We start from the raw sequence: 21356 nt of genomic DNA, 5'->3' as shown, positions 1-21356 counted from the left end.
TATTTTGAGTCACCTAAATAGATTTTTTATTTTATTTTGACCGGGTGTTAGTTAAAGAAAAGTATAAAAACTTTTTGTCGCTTTAAATCTATCTGCTATCAGCGTAGGCAACGTGAAGGTCGCAGTCTAATCACTTCTAACAAATGGGTCAAGGCCATGCATTTTGCTATTTTAGAATAGTCTAATTAGTATCATCAGTAATGGTATTACTTTATCTGCTCGCCACCAATGTACGTAGAATGTTATATCACCATCAGTAATTATAAATAATTATACCTTGACATACAATCAACGTCATAAAAAGTATCACCGAATCATCAACTTTCGTATCGTGTCGATTGCGTACGTCATTGAATGGGGACAACCCTAAAAATACTAGGGGAGAATAAATGATTCCAAATGATTTATGTCAAAAGAAAAAGTTAAAAAGCTTAGTTAATTTGAAAAAGTGATACAGCTGAGAAATAGAAAACCAAAACTTTACTAACTTCCTTGATTTGTTATTAACGAACTTTTTTCTTTGTTAAAAACAAACTAGCAGTTTTTTAGCCAATTAGTTAATATTTTTCTTCTTAATAAGAGAAGAAAGTTTGCTATTTCGGTAAACTTTTATGGTTGAAAATTTATGTTAAGTTTGACCTCATAGTTGGTTTTTTTAAACAGAAAATCAAATTGAAGTGGATGTTTTCCTTTTTAATTTAAATTGTATTATCAGACTTCCTTCAAACACGTTTGATTTCATTGACTGTTTTTGTCTCAAACTTCGACTATTTCTTGTGTAACATGCATACATGGAAGTTCATGATGTATACTCGTGTTCATTACGGTGTTGTTATGCGCATGTTGTGTATTTCATGCACTTTTTCTAATTTGCCAATTCTAGATAATTAGAAAAGTGTGGAAAGGGGTGAAGACGAATCCTCTGAATATTTTAAACATGGAGGGAGGTGTATTTGCAGAATAAATTCTTGTAAAATGTTCCGAAATAAAGCCGTACATAAATTCGGTTTGAATAAAAACACAGACTTCAAACTGTCGTTACCCCGCGTAGGTAAACAAACATCCAGCATTTTTATTTTGAGGAAGACTTTTAGCCAAGTTAATCTGGTAAAGGTATAGTATCTAGCTGCCTAACATTCAACAGAAAATGGTGTCTGCTTTCAATTTTTAGCTAGATAGGCAAAATAACCCAAACTGCATCTCAAACTGGTGAATACAAAACATAAAAAAACGAAAATGGTGGCTAGGATTAAAGCGCTTAATACTAAACTGAATAAAAACATTGGCTAAAAGAACAGCTTAAATACTGCTAGCTAGCTAGCTGGTTAAAGAATCCCCAAGATGTACGTTTGTAGCTAAAAATCTTAAAACTGGTTTGTTTAAGATTTATACATGCCTCAAGAATTTAATGATATATTCATCTTACGTTGTAAAAATATATAAAACCAATATGACAAAAAATAAAGCGCTTTTAAAAGACAAAAGGGTCATAAAGGACCTCCGAACATCGGCACACTGCGAGAAATCACAATAAAGTAGGTAAAATTGCATCGCATTTGTTATTTTTTTAAAAAAATTCGTGCAGGTTTCCCGCATAAGCAGAATGTTAGTATCAATAAATGATACCATTCAATAGCCTCCCAAAAGCATGTCAAAAACGAAATGATATTGGCCTTCTGACGACACATATGAACAAGTGCTACCAGAATACTACCAGAAATAAGAAAACAATGGATTTTTTATATTATTTGTTAATAAAAGTTGGATTTCGATTATGAAAATTTAAAATAAACTACTTCAAACAACTACCTTTAAAATGGTGTGAAATTTAGAAGCAGCCTCAAGGGGGAGTCCACTGTTTCTTAACTAACCGTGTATCAGTTACACCTGTACACTTTATTTTTCAGGCTTCAGGAAGTAATTAATAATTGCGGCTACACAATTAAATAAAATAACATAACCAAAAAAAGTTGCTTGTTCACAATAGTTTCTTTCGATTGCAGTAGTTAGCCAAACTGATCATTTAAAATGTGATGTTGATTGAGGACAGTTGCTAGATAGTCAACATATCAGTTGAAGGGTCAATTTAAATAATTAACTTTTTATTGGTAATGTAAGTGGCGTTATTGGCATCAAAACAGTTAATTCAGTGGTTCTGTTAGCTATTTGAAAAGCAAGTTTTAAGGTAACTTTTATTGTTTTTATTTTGCATAAGGATGAGCCTGAATGCCAAGGCCAAGCAAATGTTCAAGATTAGACAAGTAGTTCGTGGAAACAAAACATTTTAAAATTTCCAGGAACAGCTCACAGAGCTACAAATACGATTGAAGGAACAAAAAGAAAAGCTGGTAATTACAAAATAAAACAATTTGTGTGTTTTTTGAATTTGAAAACAAAACAGAAAAATGTGCTTCCCACTGCTATTCAAACCAATTTTACTACCCTCCGAGTGTTATTTGATGGAGGTCTTGTAGCTACTTCTGATTTAAAAAAACAAAATAATATCTTGGGAAATATCCTAGGAAAAGTAATTGCTAATATCCAGTTTACAGATTTAAAATAAGCGGGTGGTTTCCTTTTAAAATGTCTGAATGAAATTTTCAAGTTTTATAGTTAGGTTAGGTAAACTTTGGAGAAAAAGGTTGGATACATGTGTGTAGTTAGACAGATAGACAACCATGGTTTCATATTCAATTCATTGCTCTATTTTCATCTCTTTCGATGCGATTAAATTTGCGGTATATCTTAGCTAATTTGGTATGTTAAAGCTTTAAAAACTTGTTGCTTAGTGAGCGCTAACCATGGTGGAGTTCCTACGAAGAAAGGTTTATAACTTAGAAATCTCGACCCTCCAATCTAAAACCTATGCCTAGTCTGATTGATCTGATTTAAAATGTGTTGGATGTACTACATTTATAACATTGGGACAACAAATAAGAATCCGTGCTACAAATAATGTTAAACTTTGGTGGGCACTTTTTACTAAACATGAATATCTTGCAAACGAAGAGAGATTTTTTGTTTCCTTATTAAAAAGGCTTGTTAAACGATCTTTTTGAGCTTTGCAACCTAAAGGTCTACATTATTTGTTACTTCACATTTCTACAGATGAAACTTGGCTTTAGTGAGAAAAAAAGGAGCTTATCTAAATTGGTAAATACTTGAAGATGGCAAAAATTGTAACTTTCTATTTTGAAATAAATTTGCGGTCATCACACAACAACTCTTCCTTTTTTTTCCTGCGGTGTTTCCGATAACAAAATTATCCTTTTTTCCTGTTTTAAAATTATATATGGCTTAGTACAAAATTATTCATTTTTATTATCTTGGCTATAACTGGCGTATATATATAGCAGGCCAGCTATTTTGTGCTTTTCTGCAAAGTTTTTCATTTACTTTGGTAGCTATAAGTGCATTTTATCTTTCCATACATCATAGTTTATAGTGTTAGCTTCACAGCAACAGAGTAAAATATTTTATCCCAGTGGTATAAAGTTTCAATAGAGTTTCAATGTTTACGTTTTGACGGGATAATAAAATACAGACTAGCTATATAGAAGAAGAAAATTAACAGTCGGGGAGAACTGATAATTAGCTTGCAACAAGATAGTTAGTCGATGCTTATACGACTATAATACGGTGGAGATCTTTTTTGCCTAAATTTCCACAATTTTCTTCAATATGTCGATATTGTTGGGTATGCCTTCCCCATATTTTTCACGCCGGACTACGTCTTTTCAATGTTTTTCCATAAACTTAGCGTTGTCATTTCAATAGCATTCATAAATTGAATCAGCTAATTATATAATATACACTATAAATATGGAACTGAGGCCATGCAGTACCAAGTCCATATTTATAAGGTTAATTAGCCGGTATTAGTTTGAAAATGAATATATATCTTTCAAGCGCAGTCGTTTCTTGTTCATCTTTTCTTTTTTATTGGAGCATAACATGCTATGAAACTAGGTAGATGACTATTGGAAGATCGATATCGAAGAAAAGTGTAGAAATTGAAGGAATAAGATCTCTACCGCATAATTAGCCACATAAGCAACTAATTTTACTGTGTATCGTATAATTTCCTGTATTGGCTAACTGTCCTTTAAAGGCTAATTATCAGTTCTTCCCGACTGTTTAAGTGATGATAAAAAAAATTGTTAGGCTAGTAGCATTTTTTCACTTATGTATGTTGTAAATTAATCTGCATGCAAAAACTAGATTTTAATTTCCAAATCAAAAAATGCCTGCACTCAAAACTAAAGTTTGTAATAGGCTGGTTGATCTATGGATTATTGCATGTTTATTTTGCCTGTCGATTTGCACAAAAGATCTTGGGAAATTGCTCAGATTTGCAGAAATTTTCTGCAGACCATGTCTGAAAGGACGTTCTATTGGACTAGCCTTCAACCCATGAAACAAGGGTTGGCTCAGATATTTTTAGACTTGCCATCCCTTTTTTGGGCGTCCTCAGTACAAAATGACAATTCGGCTATACCAGTTTGAATAAAATACGTATTTATTGAGCTTGTTGCTCAGTGACTAAACAGGAGGGGTTCTACAATTTTGTCAGCCTGTTTAATTTTTCCTCAAGCTCATTTTTTATTAGTTATGCTACGAATAAAGTATTTACAATGTAAGCCCAAATAGAACCTGTTTTTTGTGATACACACTTTTTTTATATAAGAAACACGCTTACAAGAAACCCGAGGCTCAAAATTTGAAAATATTAGGAAACTTAGTTTGGCTCAGTACCTCAAGCTCCTCCAGACCATAAACTATTACAGAAAATATTACAGCGAGCTCTTAGCACTTTTTTAATTGGTCAAATAGCAGACAAAACTAGAACTATATATTAAGAAAGAAACAACCCTTCATTTCCAAAAGCGATATGAATTATCAGAAAGCAATACTCATACTACTAACACAGCACTAGTATATATCACTTATGTACAAACAAAATCATTTGAACTGTAAAGAAATAGGTCAAAAATGTTTTCATCGTTGGTAACCTCATCTACTTCCATGTTGTCAAAATTAAGAGCTGTTAAGAAACTTTTAGCCTCAAAATCAGAAATAAATTAGAAACTTGAGCCTCAGTAGCCAAAACTAGTTTTTTATAAAAAAAAACAGCGTGTACAGTATATATATTCAATCTTGTCTGTGAGAGATAATTAATTTGCATAGTATACGACAGACTGTAGCCTGTTTATTATTTTATTTGATCTGAAGTTACATGGGTGTTTTTTTTTGAAACAGCATTTCTAAAAGGGATTCTCATTGGATGTGTAACACATATACCTGTATCCTGATGGTCAATGTGGTTTATTGTATTGACTGCTTGACTGGTCATTGTTTAATATTAGTTTTGCAACTTTTATAGGGAAACAGATTAAGTGAAATGTCGTCTGATAGTTTTTGCTATAGCAGACCTCCGTAAGAGTTTTACTGGAAGCACTCCACACTGGTTGTGCGAAATGGTTTAACTGTGTGACTATGTGGTCAACCTAAATTTTTTTACTGGTACAACTTTTATTAGAAACCTTATTTACTCAAAAAATGATGTAACTTTATTTCATTATATTTCAGTCTTGCATTTGTGAGAAGGTTTAAAAAACGATATTTAGTAATCAGTCTAGCATCACCTGTTGCAAATGCTAGGCAAGCGGACTTGAGTTTTTTATTGGCTTGCGATACGACGATGATTAGAAATGGCTTTGTGTATCCTAGAGTAACAAAAAAAACCCAGTTCTGTTTTAACATTGGCTCCACAGCTTCATAGCTGTACAGCTATCTTGTTATTATTATAACGAGGATGAGCAATCATTATTGTCTTGTCATCACAATAAAAAGAGATGTGTGCAAGTACTAAATTATAATTGAACCAGGACCCAAGGATGTACACAAAACTAGTATACCATAACAGACTGATGGATGGTTTAGGTCAACATGAATGTGCTGCCAAAGTATTTTTTATAAAAGTTTACCTTTTACCCCGCAAATATCTTTAATTTAAAAAGGCATTTTAGACCAAACGGGGTCTGTTCTTAAAATCATCTCCGCCCATCTTAAACTTTTACCGTTAGACGGGCCATAGCTGTTGAAATTCAAAATAAGAAACACATTAATCATAGGAAATAGTTAGTAAATAACTTACTCAATGATTAGCAAACAGCCGTTGTTTAAGATACAGTATGATTTTGTACGGCTCGTAAACATTAAATTTTGTTAAAAAATACAAAGAGAAGAGCAAAAAGGATTTCGAAACATACATATATAAATACTAACACACAAAAAAATAGTAATATGCTAGATTTTTTTATTTTGACCCAAAATTGGTAAGTAAGGCCTATTTTATCGTGTCCTGAGATGTACTACTTTATCAGTGTTTTGTTGAGTCAAAGCCATCACTGTCTAAACTTACCATGTTAAGGTTATGGTAAATTATGAGAATTTAGTTTGGACAGTCCAACCACGTTAAATTCACGAGTTAGGTGATAATAACCACTCCACTGCAATTCCCTTTTCTTCAATAAGTTAATTTGCATGCATATGGGAGCTCCCATCTCAAAAGAACATGCCTTAATGCCCTTTGTTTTAGCATAATTAGCAGCCATAATTATGACTAAGTATGCATGCCAAATTGTAATAATTAAGGATAACTAATGGTGTAAATTATAATATTTAACTGTAGTGAGGTGGTGTTACAAACTTTTGTTAATGTTATATGTTATAAATCTAACCTTTCAATTGCTTTGCAACAAAATCGCAGGTATAAAACTTTTTATTTATAACTGATATCAGCGAGAATGCTTTATAAATGTGTAAAAGTGGCCTCCCCTGTTTGAGTGAAGCCAAAGTGTATATTTTCATTTATTTAAACCACCCTAAATTATTAATTTTCAATATATTTTCTATTTTATTTCCAGTTATCTTTACTAGCTTAAGAAGGTAATAAGTACCACCAAAAAGAATTGAAATTTCTTTTTGTGACAGTCTCGACCGGGGTTATGTGCAATATATAGTATCTTCCTATACAATAATATGCGTGAATGTAGTAGCTAGCTGCTAAGTAGGTCACAAAAAGTGTGAAATTACTTCATGTCAAAGAATTTGTTTAAAAACAATTTAAGTCCTCATATATCGATTAAATTATGGATAACGTTTGTGTCAGTTTTACCTATCATTGGATCCACCTTCTCATCGCCATTAGCTCGACTTTCGTGTCAGTCAACAAAGTTAAAATCAAAACTCGTTTTGTATTCCCAGTACCCCTACCCTTGCAATGGAGCTGAAGATGTTGTCCAGGAGCTCATAACAGAACTTTAGGTCCCATTTTCTACAAAAGGTTTGACCCTCTAAATAGGTTGGTAGTATCACGGACAATAAAAATCACATGGTCAGCTGACCCAATTTGGGGGCGTTTGGGTCCCAGGCCCCTAAAATTACCCTAATTCGAGACTCCTATTTGGTCCCATAATTCTCAAAGCTTAAAAGTTAGTAACGTGTGTCATTATATGAGAGAATCTGAAAGATGATAAAGCTTACCGAAAAATTGGGTCTTAAGACTGGGTCAGACCCCCCTCAAAGACCATATTTAGGACCTTAATTTGTCCCCATAAGCTACAAACTCCAAATTTTGCACAAACATTCTCTAACATAGTGTAATGTCAGTGGTCATAAAGCTGACCAAAAATTTGGGTCTCTTGGCCTAGTCAGACCAAGTCTCGCCCCAAATCCCTATTTTAAACAACTTTTAGAGGGTAAAAAAAACCAACCCACATTGGTGTAGTGTCGGGTGAAAAATAAAAATCCATCATCCACAAGGTATCGTACATGCGTGCTTTGATATATGAAAGGGGTTCTGACGCCCTTCTCTGGTCATCTAGTGGAAGCATTATTCTTGTTAACATCTTAGGTTTTTTTCTGTACGGCTCTATGTCTAATCCTACAGCCAGAAATGATCTACGTTTTTTCTTTCCAGATAGCTGAGAATTGCCAAGGGTAGAATCGTCATCTTCTTCCAATGATTTGTCATTATTTTGTGACACAACTTGGTACGCTATCCCAACAGTATCATGCAAGGTATCCTTTCCACTTAAAGTTTCAACAAATCTGTCAAAGTTGTCGAATGCAACGCCTGTTCCAAGACTTGACATTAGTTTCATACCATGTGGTGTGGCATTCCCGGCCTTTGTTGATGTAAAAGTTAATTCTGTTTCTAGTTCTTCGATAATGCTATAGCTAACAGAGTGTCCAAGTCTATTTAACATTTCGATCACTTTTTTGCTTCCTGTAATGCTTTTCACTGCCAGTCCAAGCTGCAAATGTTTTGCAGGTTTTTTTTTTCCTGATGTTGCAGCAAATATGACATCGTCAGCAATACTTTTTATGCGCCTCTGCTTCTGATTTGACTTTACTATGCGTTGGTCAGGACCACCAATAAGGTAACTGAAAAATTCAATTAATTCATTTGGTGCCTCAACTTCACCTTTTTTTATATCTGCAAATGTCACTTCATCGGGTATAGGGCATTTTTCAATTTCCATTATGGCAGACCTTAATGCAAACGCTACATCTCTAATCTTCGCTTTCAATTTTGTCTTCATCGAGTACTCTTTCCTGAAAGCTTCTTCTTCGGAAATGGTGCTGCAGAATATCAAGTTTCCACGTCTTGTTTTCCCCTTCATGATTTGTATACTTTCTTTGTAATGCTTTAATAATTTTTGCTCAAGTTTTGCTGAAGACGATTCAATATCTTCGAATGCTTCATTCCCGATTTCTGCTAGTAACATGTGATATTGATTTTTTATCTCGCTGAGTAAGATAACATCTTTTTCTTTTAGGATGTGATCATCAATATAAGCACAAACACCTTCAAAAGCCTTGCAGTGAATCCCTCTCGCAGTATGCCAGGATGTTTCAAGTTTTTGTCTTTCCATCCCTTTTTCATTCCTCTCTTGTATTGCCAATGGTGTTTTTTCGGCCTTGCTTTGATAACTGACCCTGCACATTCCATGGTAGTATATTTCTTTGCTTACAAAATCTTCATTTCCGATTCGCACTAACATAGGCTTATCTTCCAACCAACGTGCATACTTTTTTATATTTTCTTGAAAATTCTCTGTAGATGCTGCATTTAATTTTTGCTTTAAATTTTTGTGCTTCTTTTCCTTTCGCATGCAGAAAATACATATCTTTGAAAACACTCCTGTTGAAGATGATTGCACTGTTATGGAAATTTTTGAACGGGTTAAAGGGACAGCTTTAGATACTTTCTTATCGTTGGGGAGATTTTTTCTCTGTGTTTCAGACAATGCTATAAATCTTTTGTAACAATTTAAATGAAATCCTTGAATTTTATTCACAAAGCCAGGAAGTTGCGTATCCTTGTACTTTAGATTTCCATTTTTACGTGTAACTAAGATAGATTTGCACTTTCCCAGGGTTTCCGTATTGAAGAGATTTATTTTGCCAACTTTGTATCCATCACCAACATGCAGCACACAGCATCGTTCTAAAAGTTACAAAATTGACAAAAACGGTTTTAATTGTGGTGAAAAGAAGGTTTTACGGAAATTTAGGTGTTCCGATTAAGCAGTGATTTCAAAAACATTAAATATATTGTATAAATACAATACGCCATGTCACTTAAATATAATATACAAAACAACAAAACGTTAATATGAAGATATATTGTAATTCTTCTGTAAATAGCGTAAAAAATCAGTTAATATAATTAGAACGTAAAAATGTACAAAGGAATTAATATTTACAAGGCTTCAACATAATCTAACAAGTATGTAAATCAAAGAAGGTCTCATTTACATTAAAGCATCTTCAACTTACCATCACTGTCAGTATTTCCATTTGCATTTAAATTGTCATCTACAGTAGCTACAACATCTGCAAAATATCACAATAATAACTTGTTATTGGTTATCTTAAATTAATGTATTCTAATTAATTATGTTTTCCTCTTACCATCGCTTTCATTGATCTTATTGAATATTTCTTTGTTCGAAAATTCTACGAAATGAGAAATTCAATCAATGAAGTAAAAATTGACAAAATATATGTTTAAAAAATTCAGTTCAACAACAGACTATTAAAACTTTTTTTGACTTATCATCCGAAACTGACTACAACATGCAGTAACTAAAAACTTGATATAATTACATATATCTTTACCTGTCATATCTTCTATCTATCACATTTTATCTAAAGTTTCTAATTTTCTATATTTGATAGTCTAATATGCAAATATCCCGGTAATTTGTTCACGTTTTTACTTCACTTGCTTCAAAATAACTGCTTCTCTTAACTTTTTTCTTTCACTGTCTGGTTTGTTATGTCGGTTTCCTGTTGTATTTGGACGAAAACGTTCTATTCTATTTAAAAAAATTCTAAAAATAAGTTAAGGCCCTGAACACATTGGAAATAAGACAAATGTTTTTCTATTGCTTCTCCTCCGCATTAAAAATAGAGATATGGGGCGAGACGCGGTCTGACTAGGCCAAGAGACCCAAATTTTTGGTCAGCTTTATGACCACTGACATTACACTATGTTAGAGAATGTTTGTGCAAAATTTGGAGTTTGTAGCTTATGGGGACAAATTAAGGTCCTAAATATGGTCTTTGAGGGGGGTCTGACCCAGTCTTAAGACCCAATTTTTCGGTAAGCTTTATCATTTTTCAGATTCTCTCATATAATGACACACGTTACTAACTTTTAAGCTTTGAGAATTATGGGACCAAATAGGAGTCTCGAATTAGGGTAATTTTAGGGGCCTGGGACCCAAACGCCCCCAAATTGGGTCAGCTGACCATGTGATTTTTATTGTCCGTGATACTACCAACCTATTTAGAGGGTCAAACCTTTTGTAGAAAATGGGACCTAAAGTTCTGTTATGAGCTCCTGGACTATATCTAACCTGTTTGCAAAGTTAAAATGATGTATACGTTACAAACAGCACGCCTGCATGTTACACACAAATTGGAAGTTACAAAGGCAATAAACTCCTGACCGGAAGAAACGTGCATGTAAACACGTGTGTCTGAGCTCAGCCTTAGTTTTGATTTAATTTCAAATTATGATGTTATTGCTGGTTGAACATTAAAAGTTAGTGTGAAAGCGTTTTAAGGCAACTTAACAGAGAGCTCGGAAGTTGATAATGCAGTTGACTTGTTGACTCTTTTAAAAGTGTTTATAACTAAAAGGATTAAATTTTGAGAAATAATTAATAAACTTGTCGTAAAGCCGTGGAAAAATCCATGTGAACTCACACGCCGCTACTCATGGCTACCATGTTTAAATCATAGAAAAACATGTTGATGTAGATTGAAGCAAATTGATATAAGATGACTTAAAAATTAGCTAAAGCTAAAAACAACAATAGCGTGTTTAAAAAAATATGTTTGGTTTATAATTTTGCTTAATTTAAAAGGAAATGTTGTTTAAGGCCCTATGTTACTACTTCGTAATAAAAAAAACTTGTTCAATATTGCTGATTGTGTAAACAATGATCTTACTGTATCGACGTTCAGTAAAACAATATAACGATTTACAAATAATTTGCATTTCTCATAAAAGCAGCTATCATTCCATATCGTAAATTTGCAAAAGGATTTTTTTTCTCTTCACAATTAAATACAAATTAAAAACACTACTAATTAAAACAATAAAATCTTTTTAATTACAGAGAAACTACTGCAAATACATATATTGTTCATCTTTCATTAAATAATCACACCAATCGAAAGTGCTTAATGAGATGTAATTTATTTTAACCTGAATAATTTTCATTTGTCCATCACGATATTTGAGTTCAATTAATTTCTTCTTTTGCAGAAATAATTAGATGGTGCTATCTATATTCGTCAAAAATAACAGATAGACAAAAAGATAAAATACACTCTATTTAGTTTGGCGATGGAAATAAACAGAATAGAAACTAATCGTACCATTTTTTCCTGTTTCTAGTTTCGAAAAAAATTCAATCATAAACTTCAACTCAAAAATTTGAACAATGTACGATGTGATTTGAAAAACGGATTTTAAATACTCTTGTAAATACAAACTGGGTCTTAACGTCGTTAGATGACTTTACATCAATCCTGATAAAAAACTGTTCAACTAAATGCTGAAGTTCAAATATCACTTGATTTACGGCCTTTTTATATTAGACCCACGTATTTTGATAGGACTTAAGATGTTAGGTTACTTTGTTAGGGTATGGTTACTAAATAAGTACTTGCGACTATTTCTCGTTAATATGTCAATATTATATTAGTTAAAGAATGATCTCTTTTAATAATACGAAGAGTGTGTCTGTCTGTGTATCTGTAACAGGCAAAGTGGATGTGTTTATTTTCCTTTGATGTAACCGGCGCAATGCATTTAGACTGACGTCAATTTGTTTAAGGAAAAAAAATTGTTTAAGAAGATTGGTAAAGCCATTGCATTGCACTTAAAACTTTGAGGCCAAATAACTTGGAAACGAGGTGATGACGTCAATGATTTTTCACCGCGTGAGTAACTAGGGACCACCTGTTGCCTTTATCGCAAAGATTTTAAAACGCTGACCAATTTGGGTAAGTTTCCCAAACTTGGGTCACCAAATCCGTTTCGGAATGAACGGGTTGATGACGTCATCAAAAAACCTTCAAACCCTAATATCTATGTATGTAGGTATATTTCGCATAAAAAAGGTATAGTTACAAAAGTTTCCATAGACTTATATAATATACGTAACATATACATAAAATACTACGGATTAATTGCAACTTTGCTTACTAAGCCAGGTGACTCGCAGAAGACAAAAGTAGTCTTATCATCGAGAACCTGTTATTTCTACGCAAAGCGTAGTTCCGCGGTGCCTGTTTGTGAGAAGGTAGCTACGTACTATTTAACGTTACAAACAAGTTTATTAACAACAAATATATCCTAATCAATCAATATAGCTATGTATAAATAACAAAAGTATAATGAAATTAAAAAAATGAGAATGAAATAAAATTAAAGAAAAAGAATTCAAATTAGAAGAAAGACGTTTCGCTCTCAAATTCAAATAAAAGTAGATTTTTCAAACATGATCCTATACATTTTCTTGATCAGCGTTTTAAGGTTTTTGCGATGAAGGCAGCAGGTATATAAATTTATAAAAAAATTTTTTTAGGTTTTGACGGGCCATTGCTGACGTCAGCAAAATTTTCAAACCCTTATATCTCATTAACCGCTCATCAAAAGCACATGATCATATACATTTTCTTGATCAGCACTTTAAGCTTTACACAATAGAGGCAACGCGTGAAAACAAGCTTCTGAATTATTTCTTTTGTATCTGCACTGCTGACGTCAGCAAAACATTCAAAACAACCTATTTTTCCATTGTCTTTCTGCCTAAGTGGATTTCTCCACAGGCCTCATCAACTAGTCTAAAATAAACAAACATCTACATACATGTGCTGTGTATATACTTCTCTATCCCCTCCCTAGTGGAAACGGGATTAAAGTCTTGTTGTAATATGTACAAAAGGCTGTTCTTTAAGTCCTTTTAAGAAACGTAAAGAAAGACTACTCGTTTAGTCATTTGTTGTTAAAATCTAAGAGGCGGCGAAGTGCAAGTGACATCTTTCTGAATGCTGGCGGTGTGGGTGTGTGTGAAAGGGCTTGTTCGCAGTCGTTATTTCAAGATGTAACTGGACTCTCAGTGAGGTTGATTGGCGTAGGAATAGGTTCGATTTCTTTACGTTGATCTTTTATCTTGAGAGGATCGTCACGCTCCTTTGGCTTTGGTGCAGAGGGAAGGTGTCGCAGATCCTAGAGTATGCTCCTTCTGGGTGGTCGTGGGATGACAGGGTTGTATTTGCGAAGGAATCGTCGATTTCCGAGGGTGATCGTTCTAGATCCATCTACGCGGAGACCATACTGGTCGAATTGTTTGACTTCAATCATTACTCCAGTTTTGTCCCATTTCGAGGAGTGCGGTCCAACCTGGTTTTGGATTCGCACATAATCTCAAACAGCTAGCGAGGGTAGACGACGAGTGTCCAATGAGAGACGTTCCTCAGGATGGCACGTTGCAGGCCGTCAGTGTCCAAATTGCCATTGGGTCCTGTGTTGGACAATATCATCATCTTCAAAGTCTTAACTCCGATCTCAGTACGACAATTAGAATGTGGATAAGCTAGAGAAAAAAGAAGATGATGGACTCTCCAACTGTTTAGGAACTTGTCGGTTTCGTGCACAACACACTCAGAGCCATCATCTGAGGAAAGTTCCTCGGGTATACCAAATGTATTGAAGGTGCGACGTATCACATTTATCATCCCTTTAGATCCATCTTTTGCCCCCTTGAGGATTGGCCGGTTGGAATACGTATCCACAGCAACTAAGTAGTTGTTACCTGCATGGTAGAAGTAATCAGCGGCAAGAAACTGAAATGAGTATTCAGGTGTAGGAAGAGGATTCAGTTGGGAGGTTGCAGTCCTGACATCTGTCTCTGGTTGAGATGATAGCCTTGGTCATTCCAGGCCAAAATATGCTAGATTCTGCCCTGGAGGTCATAGTGCAGACACCCTGATGAGCAGCATGTAGGATATAAGGGATGCTGCTACGTAGGGAGGGTGTTATGACAATTCAGGTTTTGTACAAGATGACACCATCTAATGTCCAAAGGTGTTCATGGTGTGGTAAGTATTCATGCAGCGTTGGGGGCATGTCAGTCTTTGTGTTAGGTGTGCATGATTCGATGATATGTAGTAAACTCAACATGATGGCATCACTGTTTGTTTCCTGTTTCACTACATCCCATGTGATCACTCGAAAGGTGCTCAAAGCAGAAATGGCTGCGAATTGCAGCTCTTTGTCAGGTAGTGATACTGGAACTATGTTAGCAGTAGGCATATGTTTAGACGATTTTACCGCAGCAACATCGTCTGGAAGATGGATTCCCTCTCCGGAAACTGGTTCCCTGGATGGGTGGTGAGATATTGCATCAGCTATTCTTTACTCCAGCGAGTGCATAGATTCGTTCAGCTCAGAAAACAGCTTACCGACTGGTGGCCATGTGGTAGAGCGTTTGCCTTCGGTGCGGAAGGGCTTGAGTTCAATCCCGATCGAGTCATGCCAGAGACTAGAAAATGTGAATCGATCCTTTATGCTTAACGTTCAGCATGAAAATAGGATTGATATCTTAGGCGGTTGTCTAGTTGAGCGATTGTTGTGCTTGCACGACTTCCGTAGCTCAAATAGGAGCTTTAAATGCACTAGGACTCCCTTAGCAGGACCCTTATTGATAACAGTTCCTATAGAAACTGAAGAAGCTATTCTGGGTAAATAATAGTAATAATAATAATAATGATAATAATGAATCGTCTTAAATTGAAACTGAAGGGTTTTGTCCTTTTAATATCGAAGCCTTGGGTTCTCGATGTCATTTAGAGATCTGTCTCTAAATATCTTTAGAAGCGGTTTATGGTCAACAGCGACAAGGAGTTCCTTTGGGCTGAGTACAAAGAATCTGGCTCTATGTAATTCGTCAGCGATTGCTAGAGCCTCTCCCCCAACAGGTGCATAATTCGCCTCCTTTGACTATGTGAAGCGGCTACCAACAAGAGCTGTTCGCCAACCCGTTTTGCAGCAAAATGGTTCCAGCTTCTCGCAATGGCAGTGTTTCTGCAAGAAGCAGAATTCTATCCCGGATCTAGACGAGTCTGTCACATTGTAAGTTGGTCGATTAGTGTCAAAACTTGCTATGCCATACTCGATTTCCTCAGCAATACCCTGTTTGGATTCTAAGAAGAGATTCTTAAGTTCATCATTCCAATAGAAAGGTGTATCTGGTTTATTATTATTATTAACAATTTCTTTTACATTGACGTGTAAAAAAAAATAAAAAATTCCAGCTTCTCGGGAAAAGTCGCTAATTAAAGTCAATGAAGAAGGCAATTAATTTAGTTAATTTGACTTCTTTGCTTTGTATACCATCATCCTGAAGTAAAGGATGGTTAGACTATAGCTTTTATTTTTGAGATCCTATATATTGCAAGGAAGTGATATGCCAGAAAATTCGGGAAAAAAACAAAAAAACAAAACAACAAAAACAAACCACAAAATGCTATAAATACTAAATAAAAGTCTGCCTGTCAAATAAAACCTAATCCATTAATATACGGTTTGCACAACCTATAAGGGCAACTTTCTGGATTCCATTTCTTAATTTTTGACTTAAACTCTTGTAACGTTTCAGATGTTTTTATATTTGATGGTATCATCTGCCACAATTTTGGCGCGAAATTTGAGATAGTTTCAGTGCCATAAGTAGACGTTTTTGCTGTGCGATAGCAAAGTTCTCTTTCATTTCTCAAATTATAAGTGCTACTACGGAACAGAAAAATATCACTTATTATATCAGGTGAGAGTTTGTTTTTAGCTTTATATATTTCTATAGCTAGTGTTTCAAGATTTTTTTCGTGTATCGTTTTTGATTTATCTCTATGTAACAGTTCCTTAAATGTTGATGTATGGTCACAATAGATTATTCGAAGTGCTCTTACATGCAGATTATTAATTCTGTTATTCAGTGTTCTATTGTGGAACATCCATATCAAAGGACAGTAACTGAATTGAGAGGTAACAAAAGCCTTCATAATAACTCTTCTTTTTTGAGTATCCATGTAAGGTGCAACACGCGCTAACGTAGTTTTTGGCTGGTTTTTTGACATAAGTCCGTTACATGCAAATCAAATTTTAATTTCCGATCAATTTTTATCCCTAACAGTTTCTGTTGGTCACTGTTTTCAATGTACGTGTCTCCAACGACAGCTTTTGTATCAAGTGGTAAGCTAGAAAGAAGATGGCTCTTTGCTTCATTGGCTTTCATACCGTTTTCAGCAAACCATATAAACATTCTTTTTGCTGTTTTTTCAAGGTCTTCTACAACTTGATTTTTATCAGACCCATACGTATATGGGGTGTTGTCATCTGCGTAGCTAGCTATATCAGTTTCAATCGTTATCAGAAATAAATCTATCAGGAAAACGTTGAAGAGTAGTGGGCCTAAAATAGACCCTTGTGGCACACCAAATAAGATGTCCAGTAACGTACTAAATGAGTTGTTCATTTTAACTCTTTGTTTCCGGCCAGTTAAATAGCTGTGTATTAATCTCAAAGCATCCTTGTCAAACCCATAAGCGTGCAATTTAGCAATAAGTAAATCGTGATTTATACAGTCAAAAGCTTTAGACAAGTCTGTCAATAACGCTGCGTAAGATCCTTTATTATCTAGGCTTTTTTTACATTTTTCGATCATTGCTATAAGGCATTGCTGCGTACTAAAACCTCTCCGAAAACCACACTGCTGCTTGTTAAAAATAGGTTGAAAAAATGCTTCAATTTGTTCGTATAAGCATTTTTCGAATATCTTAGAGATATTAGGCAGTATACTGACCGGGCGGTAGTTACACTTGTCCGTACGGTCCTCCTTTTTGAAAACTGGAATGACGTCTGCGTTCTTAAGGCGTTTTGGAAAATTGGATTGGTCGATGTTATAATTTATGCTATTGCACAAAACATTTCCAAAAATGTCAGAATTTTCCTGTATTATTTTCGTTGGAATGTCAGACTGCTGTGTAGTTTTATTTTTATCCAAATCTTTAATTTTTTTGGTAACATCAGATAGGCTGACTCGTCTAAAAGAAAGCTTTTTACCAGACTCGCCATAAAACTGTTTGATTTTGACAACACTTGGATGATTAGCAAATTTCGATAACGAGGTCTCAATAGATTTATCATTAAAAATATTATCATTTTGTGGATTTTCATTTAGCTTGATTCTAAGATTGGGAACAAGGTTGCAAAAATAATCATTGAAAATCGATGCTATTTCAAGGTCATCAGTGATAGTTTTTCCATTTTCAACTAATGTTATCAGCTCTTTGTTTTTGACTTTCTTAGTAAAGCAAGGTTTAACTGTGTTCCAGATTTTTTTATTATCTGTAACACTTTTAATCTCTAAATTGTTATAGTAGGTTTCTTTACTTTTTTGTACTAGTTTGACACATTTATTTCTTTGCTTTTTAAAATCAGTTTCATTTTCATCGCTTTTGTTTTTTAAGTATTTATTTCTTAGTCTAGATCTAGTCATTATTGCCTTATTTAACTTTTTATTCATAAAAGGTGCTTGGTTGGTTCTCAAATATTTCGTTTTCTTTGGAGCATGTATATTAAGAGTGTTCATGACTTTGTTCAAAGATGTTTTAAGATCAATACCTAAAAAATCGGTTTCATTTAACGATTTAAAAAGGTCCCCCCGGAAAGTTTCATGGTCAAATTTTTTGTAGTCCCTATATTGTTGTATGTTCGGTTTACCCTTTTTAAATTTAGTTTTCATAAAAGTCACAGTCATCTTGTGGAAGTCAGATAAGCCTGTTTCCACAACATTAGTGTGTTGAAAGCTTGATGATTTGTTAGTAAGGATCAAGTCGATGCAAGTTGGGTTGCATTGGCTTTTAAAACAAGTAGGCTCTTTTACAAGGTTATGCAAACCATACATTTTTGCAAAATCATAAAGTGGAATTTCGCTTGGTTCAGCATTGAAATCACCGATCACAAGAAGATTGTCATAAGTAGCAGAATGTTTAGCAAGTTCCTCTTCAATATATTGCAAATGTTTTTTCAAATTTTGTTTATGAGGGTTGTATACGCAACAGAGGAGCCACTTTTGTTTCCGCAGATTTATTTCCACTAATAAGTATTCTGCATGGTTTTGAAATTTACAGGTAATGGGTCGGGATGGAATATCTTGCCGTACATACAGCAGAATACCGCCACCGAAACAGTCTCGGTCTAGCCTGTATGGTTTGGTATAGCCATTGATAAAAAATTGTGCTGTGGGAAAAGAGTTGTCGATTTTAGACTCTGAGACCATCAAAATGTCAAGATTACCATCTACAGTCGCAGAAAGCATCTCAAATTTGTTTCTTATTGAGTTGATATTTATATGCCCAATAGCTACTCTATGAAGGTTTTTAATGCGCAAGTTATTTAATCTCGTATGAGCGTTTAACTCGCAGGGAATAGAATTGGAACTTGCAAAACACTGTGCTGGCTCAGAGTTGTTATGACTTTGTTCGCAAATTTCAGAACACCATGAGGATACATAACTATCGTTAGTGTGATCATTGTGTAAAAAATGTGTAATTTGATTTTCATCCCCGTTTTCAAACACTTCTTTTTCAATTTCATTTGAACTGCTTAACGAGGGTAAAAATCAGATTCTGTTTAGACCATCAACAAAATTTAAAGCCAAACGAGCCAAACCCCTACTATTCAAGTGAAGTTTACCTTGGTTGAGACAGTCTTGTTTCATATTGCTGTTATCAATAAATATTAAGTTTTTCGATTGACATAGACTTTCAATTCTTTGATTTGTGTCACTAATTTGTTTATTATAGTTGCCATCATATCTATTTACGATTCCAGAAATAAGGATTTCTATTTTCTTATCTTTATCAATTTCGCGAATTGTGTGGATAACATTCTTCAGCTTTTTTACTGTGCCAATCCCGTTCGTAATATCATTGGTTCCAGAGTGAATAATAATTGCATCCGGAAGTTTTCGTGAGTATGGCTTAACATGATCGACAATATCTTCAGTTGTAGCACCAGGCTGACAACGAATTCTAACAGAGTCTGTCTTTGATATTCCGTATGGTCGAATATGTTTTACGATTGAATCACCTACCACAATAATCTGTTTCCTTTCGTTTGATGTTATATTCAAATCAAGGTTTCTGTGTTCGTCGAGTGTACTTTTTTTGACGACGTTAACATTTTTTTGATTTTTCTTTCGAGTTGTGATGTTAGCATCACCTAATTGATCATTTGAATTCACGAGAGTTGGCCGGTCATTATCTTTCTTTTTTGGGAGATATCGACACTTAAAGGTTGGTTAATCGTTTCTTTTGTATTATCATAAGTTGTGAGTTTAACATTTTTAAAAGTTTTCGACTCCGTTGCCATAGTAATATTATTCTGTGAAGGCGTCTGTGCATTTTTTGTGATATAATTTTCATCAGTATTTTTTAAGAACAATCGCAGGATTTCGTCCTTAGAACTCAACTGCTCCCTCAGAAATTGAATTTCCTTCAATAGGTGATCAATAAGAACTTCATTCTTACCGTTAATGATTTCTTACCGTTAATGGTTTGAGCAGCTGGCGGAAGGCCATCATTTGATGAGCAGTGGCGAAGGTATACGACACCTGGTTGACCAGGCCAAACCAAAAGCGATCTCATTGGATCTCCTGGTGTAGCCTTGTAGCCTTGCGGGGCAACTTTGTAACTATATCTTCCCCATGGTTTGATAAAAGTTGTGTAGTGTAGATCGTCCGGGTGGAGGGGGATGCTGTGGTATCCATTTCAGCAGTCGAAGACAGATTTATTTGTGCCTTTGGGTACTTGACGAGCTTGGTGAAATGAAGACTGGGTGTGATGGGTTTCCCTTTCAGCATAAAAACTGACTGGAATGAGCTTTTCCTTATTGATGCCAAGTTTTTTCACTAGATTGAACACGATGAGCTAACTTTGACAGCCTGTGTCTGCCATGCCACGAACCTTGATAGTGCGTGTGTTGATCCCTGGAAAAATGCCGAACCTTTTGTAGTCTTCTGTATGCAAGGAGGTCGTGCCTGCCATAAAAGGTTGTGGGTTAGATAAACGACGATCCAAACAGTCTTTTATCTTATTATAAGTATGGTGATCGAGGGGGACCATTGTGGACTTTGTAAGTGACACAGAGGTTGGCAAATATGGCATCTTCGTCGCTTGATGCTTTTTTCTTGGCTCTGCACACTTTCCAGGTGGTCGCAAAAGTGGCACTTCCTGTTAAAGGCTGGGCATTCCTTTTTTCTGATGTCGATGGAAGCACTGCCCCCATGGCTAGTTATTCGGCAGTAACCACAGATAGTACTCCTTGTAAGGTCCATCTTATGCTTTACAACGTCGCTTTCGCTCTTTTTGTACTGGCTCCTCATCCTCTCAACATCATGTGATAGGAGCTTGTTAGCAGATCTTTTTCCTGCTTCTTTCGCCTCAATGTATTAAAGTATACCCTCCAATGACATATCTTGGTTTGATTCCCCCAAGATATCAAGCTGGATGTATTTTTTAGCTATTCCCCTGGACAGTATGTCTCGAAGGATTTGGTTTGTGTAGTCCACCTCTGCTTCACAGGCAGAGCATGGCAGAAGGAATTTGCAGATTGTTGCTTTTCCTCTAATTCTAGCTTCAATTGATCGGATGAACTGCAAGTGGTCTTGTCGCATCTCATGGAGGGCAACACGAGCGACGAT

General features: G+C 35.0%; 1 protein-coding gene across 1 annotated transcript; it reads right to left on the bottom strand.

Moving 5' to 3' along the window:
- Positions 1-7285: 7285 nt before the first annotated feature.
- LOC130662829 (uncharacterized) lies at positions 7286-11381 on the bottom strand. The gene is made up of 3 exons (XM_057461771.1): positions 9985-11381; positions 9850-9906; positions 7286-9517 (listed from the first exon to the last, which is right to left on the bottom strand). The coding sequence occupies exon 3, from the start codon at positions 9180-9182 to the stop codon at positions 7746-7748; it is 1437 nt and encodes a 478-aa protein (XP_057317754.1). The 5' UTR covers positions 9183-9517; positions 9850-9906; positions 9985-11381; the 3' UTR covers positions 7286-7745.
- Between the last annotated feature and the right edge of the window lie 9975 nt (positions 11382-21356).

This window comes from Hydractinia symbiolongicarpus, chromosome 10 (assembly GCF_029227915.1).
Source record: "Hydractinia symbiolongicarpus strain clone_291-10 chromosome 10, HSymV2.1, whole genome shotgun sequence".
Classification (NCBI taxonomy): domain Eukaryota; kingdom Metazoa; phylum Cnidaria; class Hydrozoa; order Anthoathecata; family Hydractiniidae; genus Hydractinia; species Hydractinia symbiolongicarpus.
Note: the sequence above shows the minus strand (reverse complement) of the source record. Positions and strands in the feature narration are given on the sequence as shown.

Bases quoted from the DNA above. Each gene is read 5' to 3' on its own strand.
- LOC130662829 (XM_057461771.1), bottom strand. From the start codon at position 9,182: ATGCGAAAGGAAAAGAAGCACAAAAATTTAAAGCAAAAATTAAATGCA.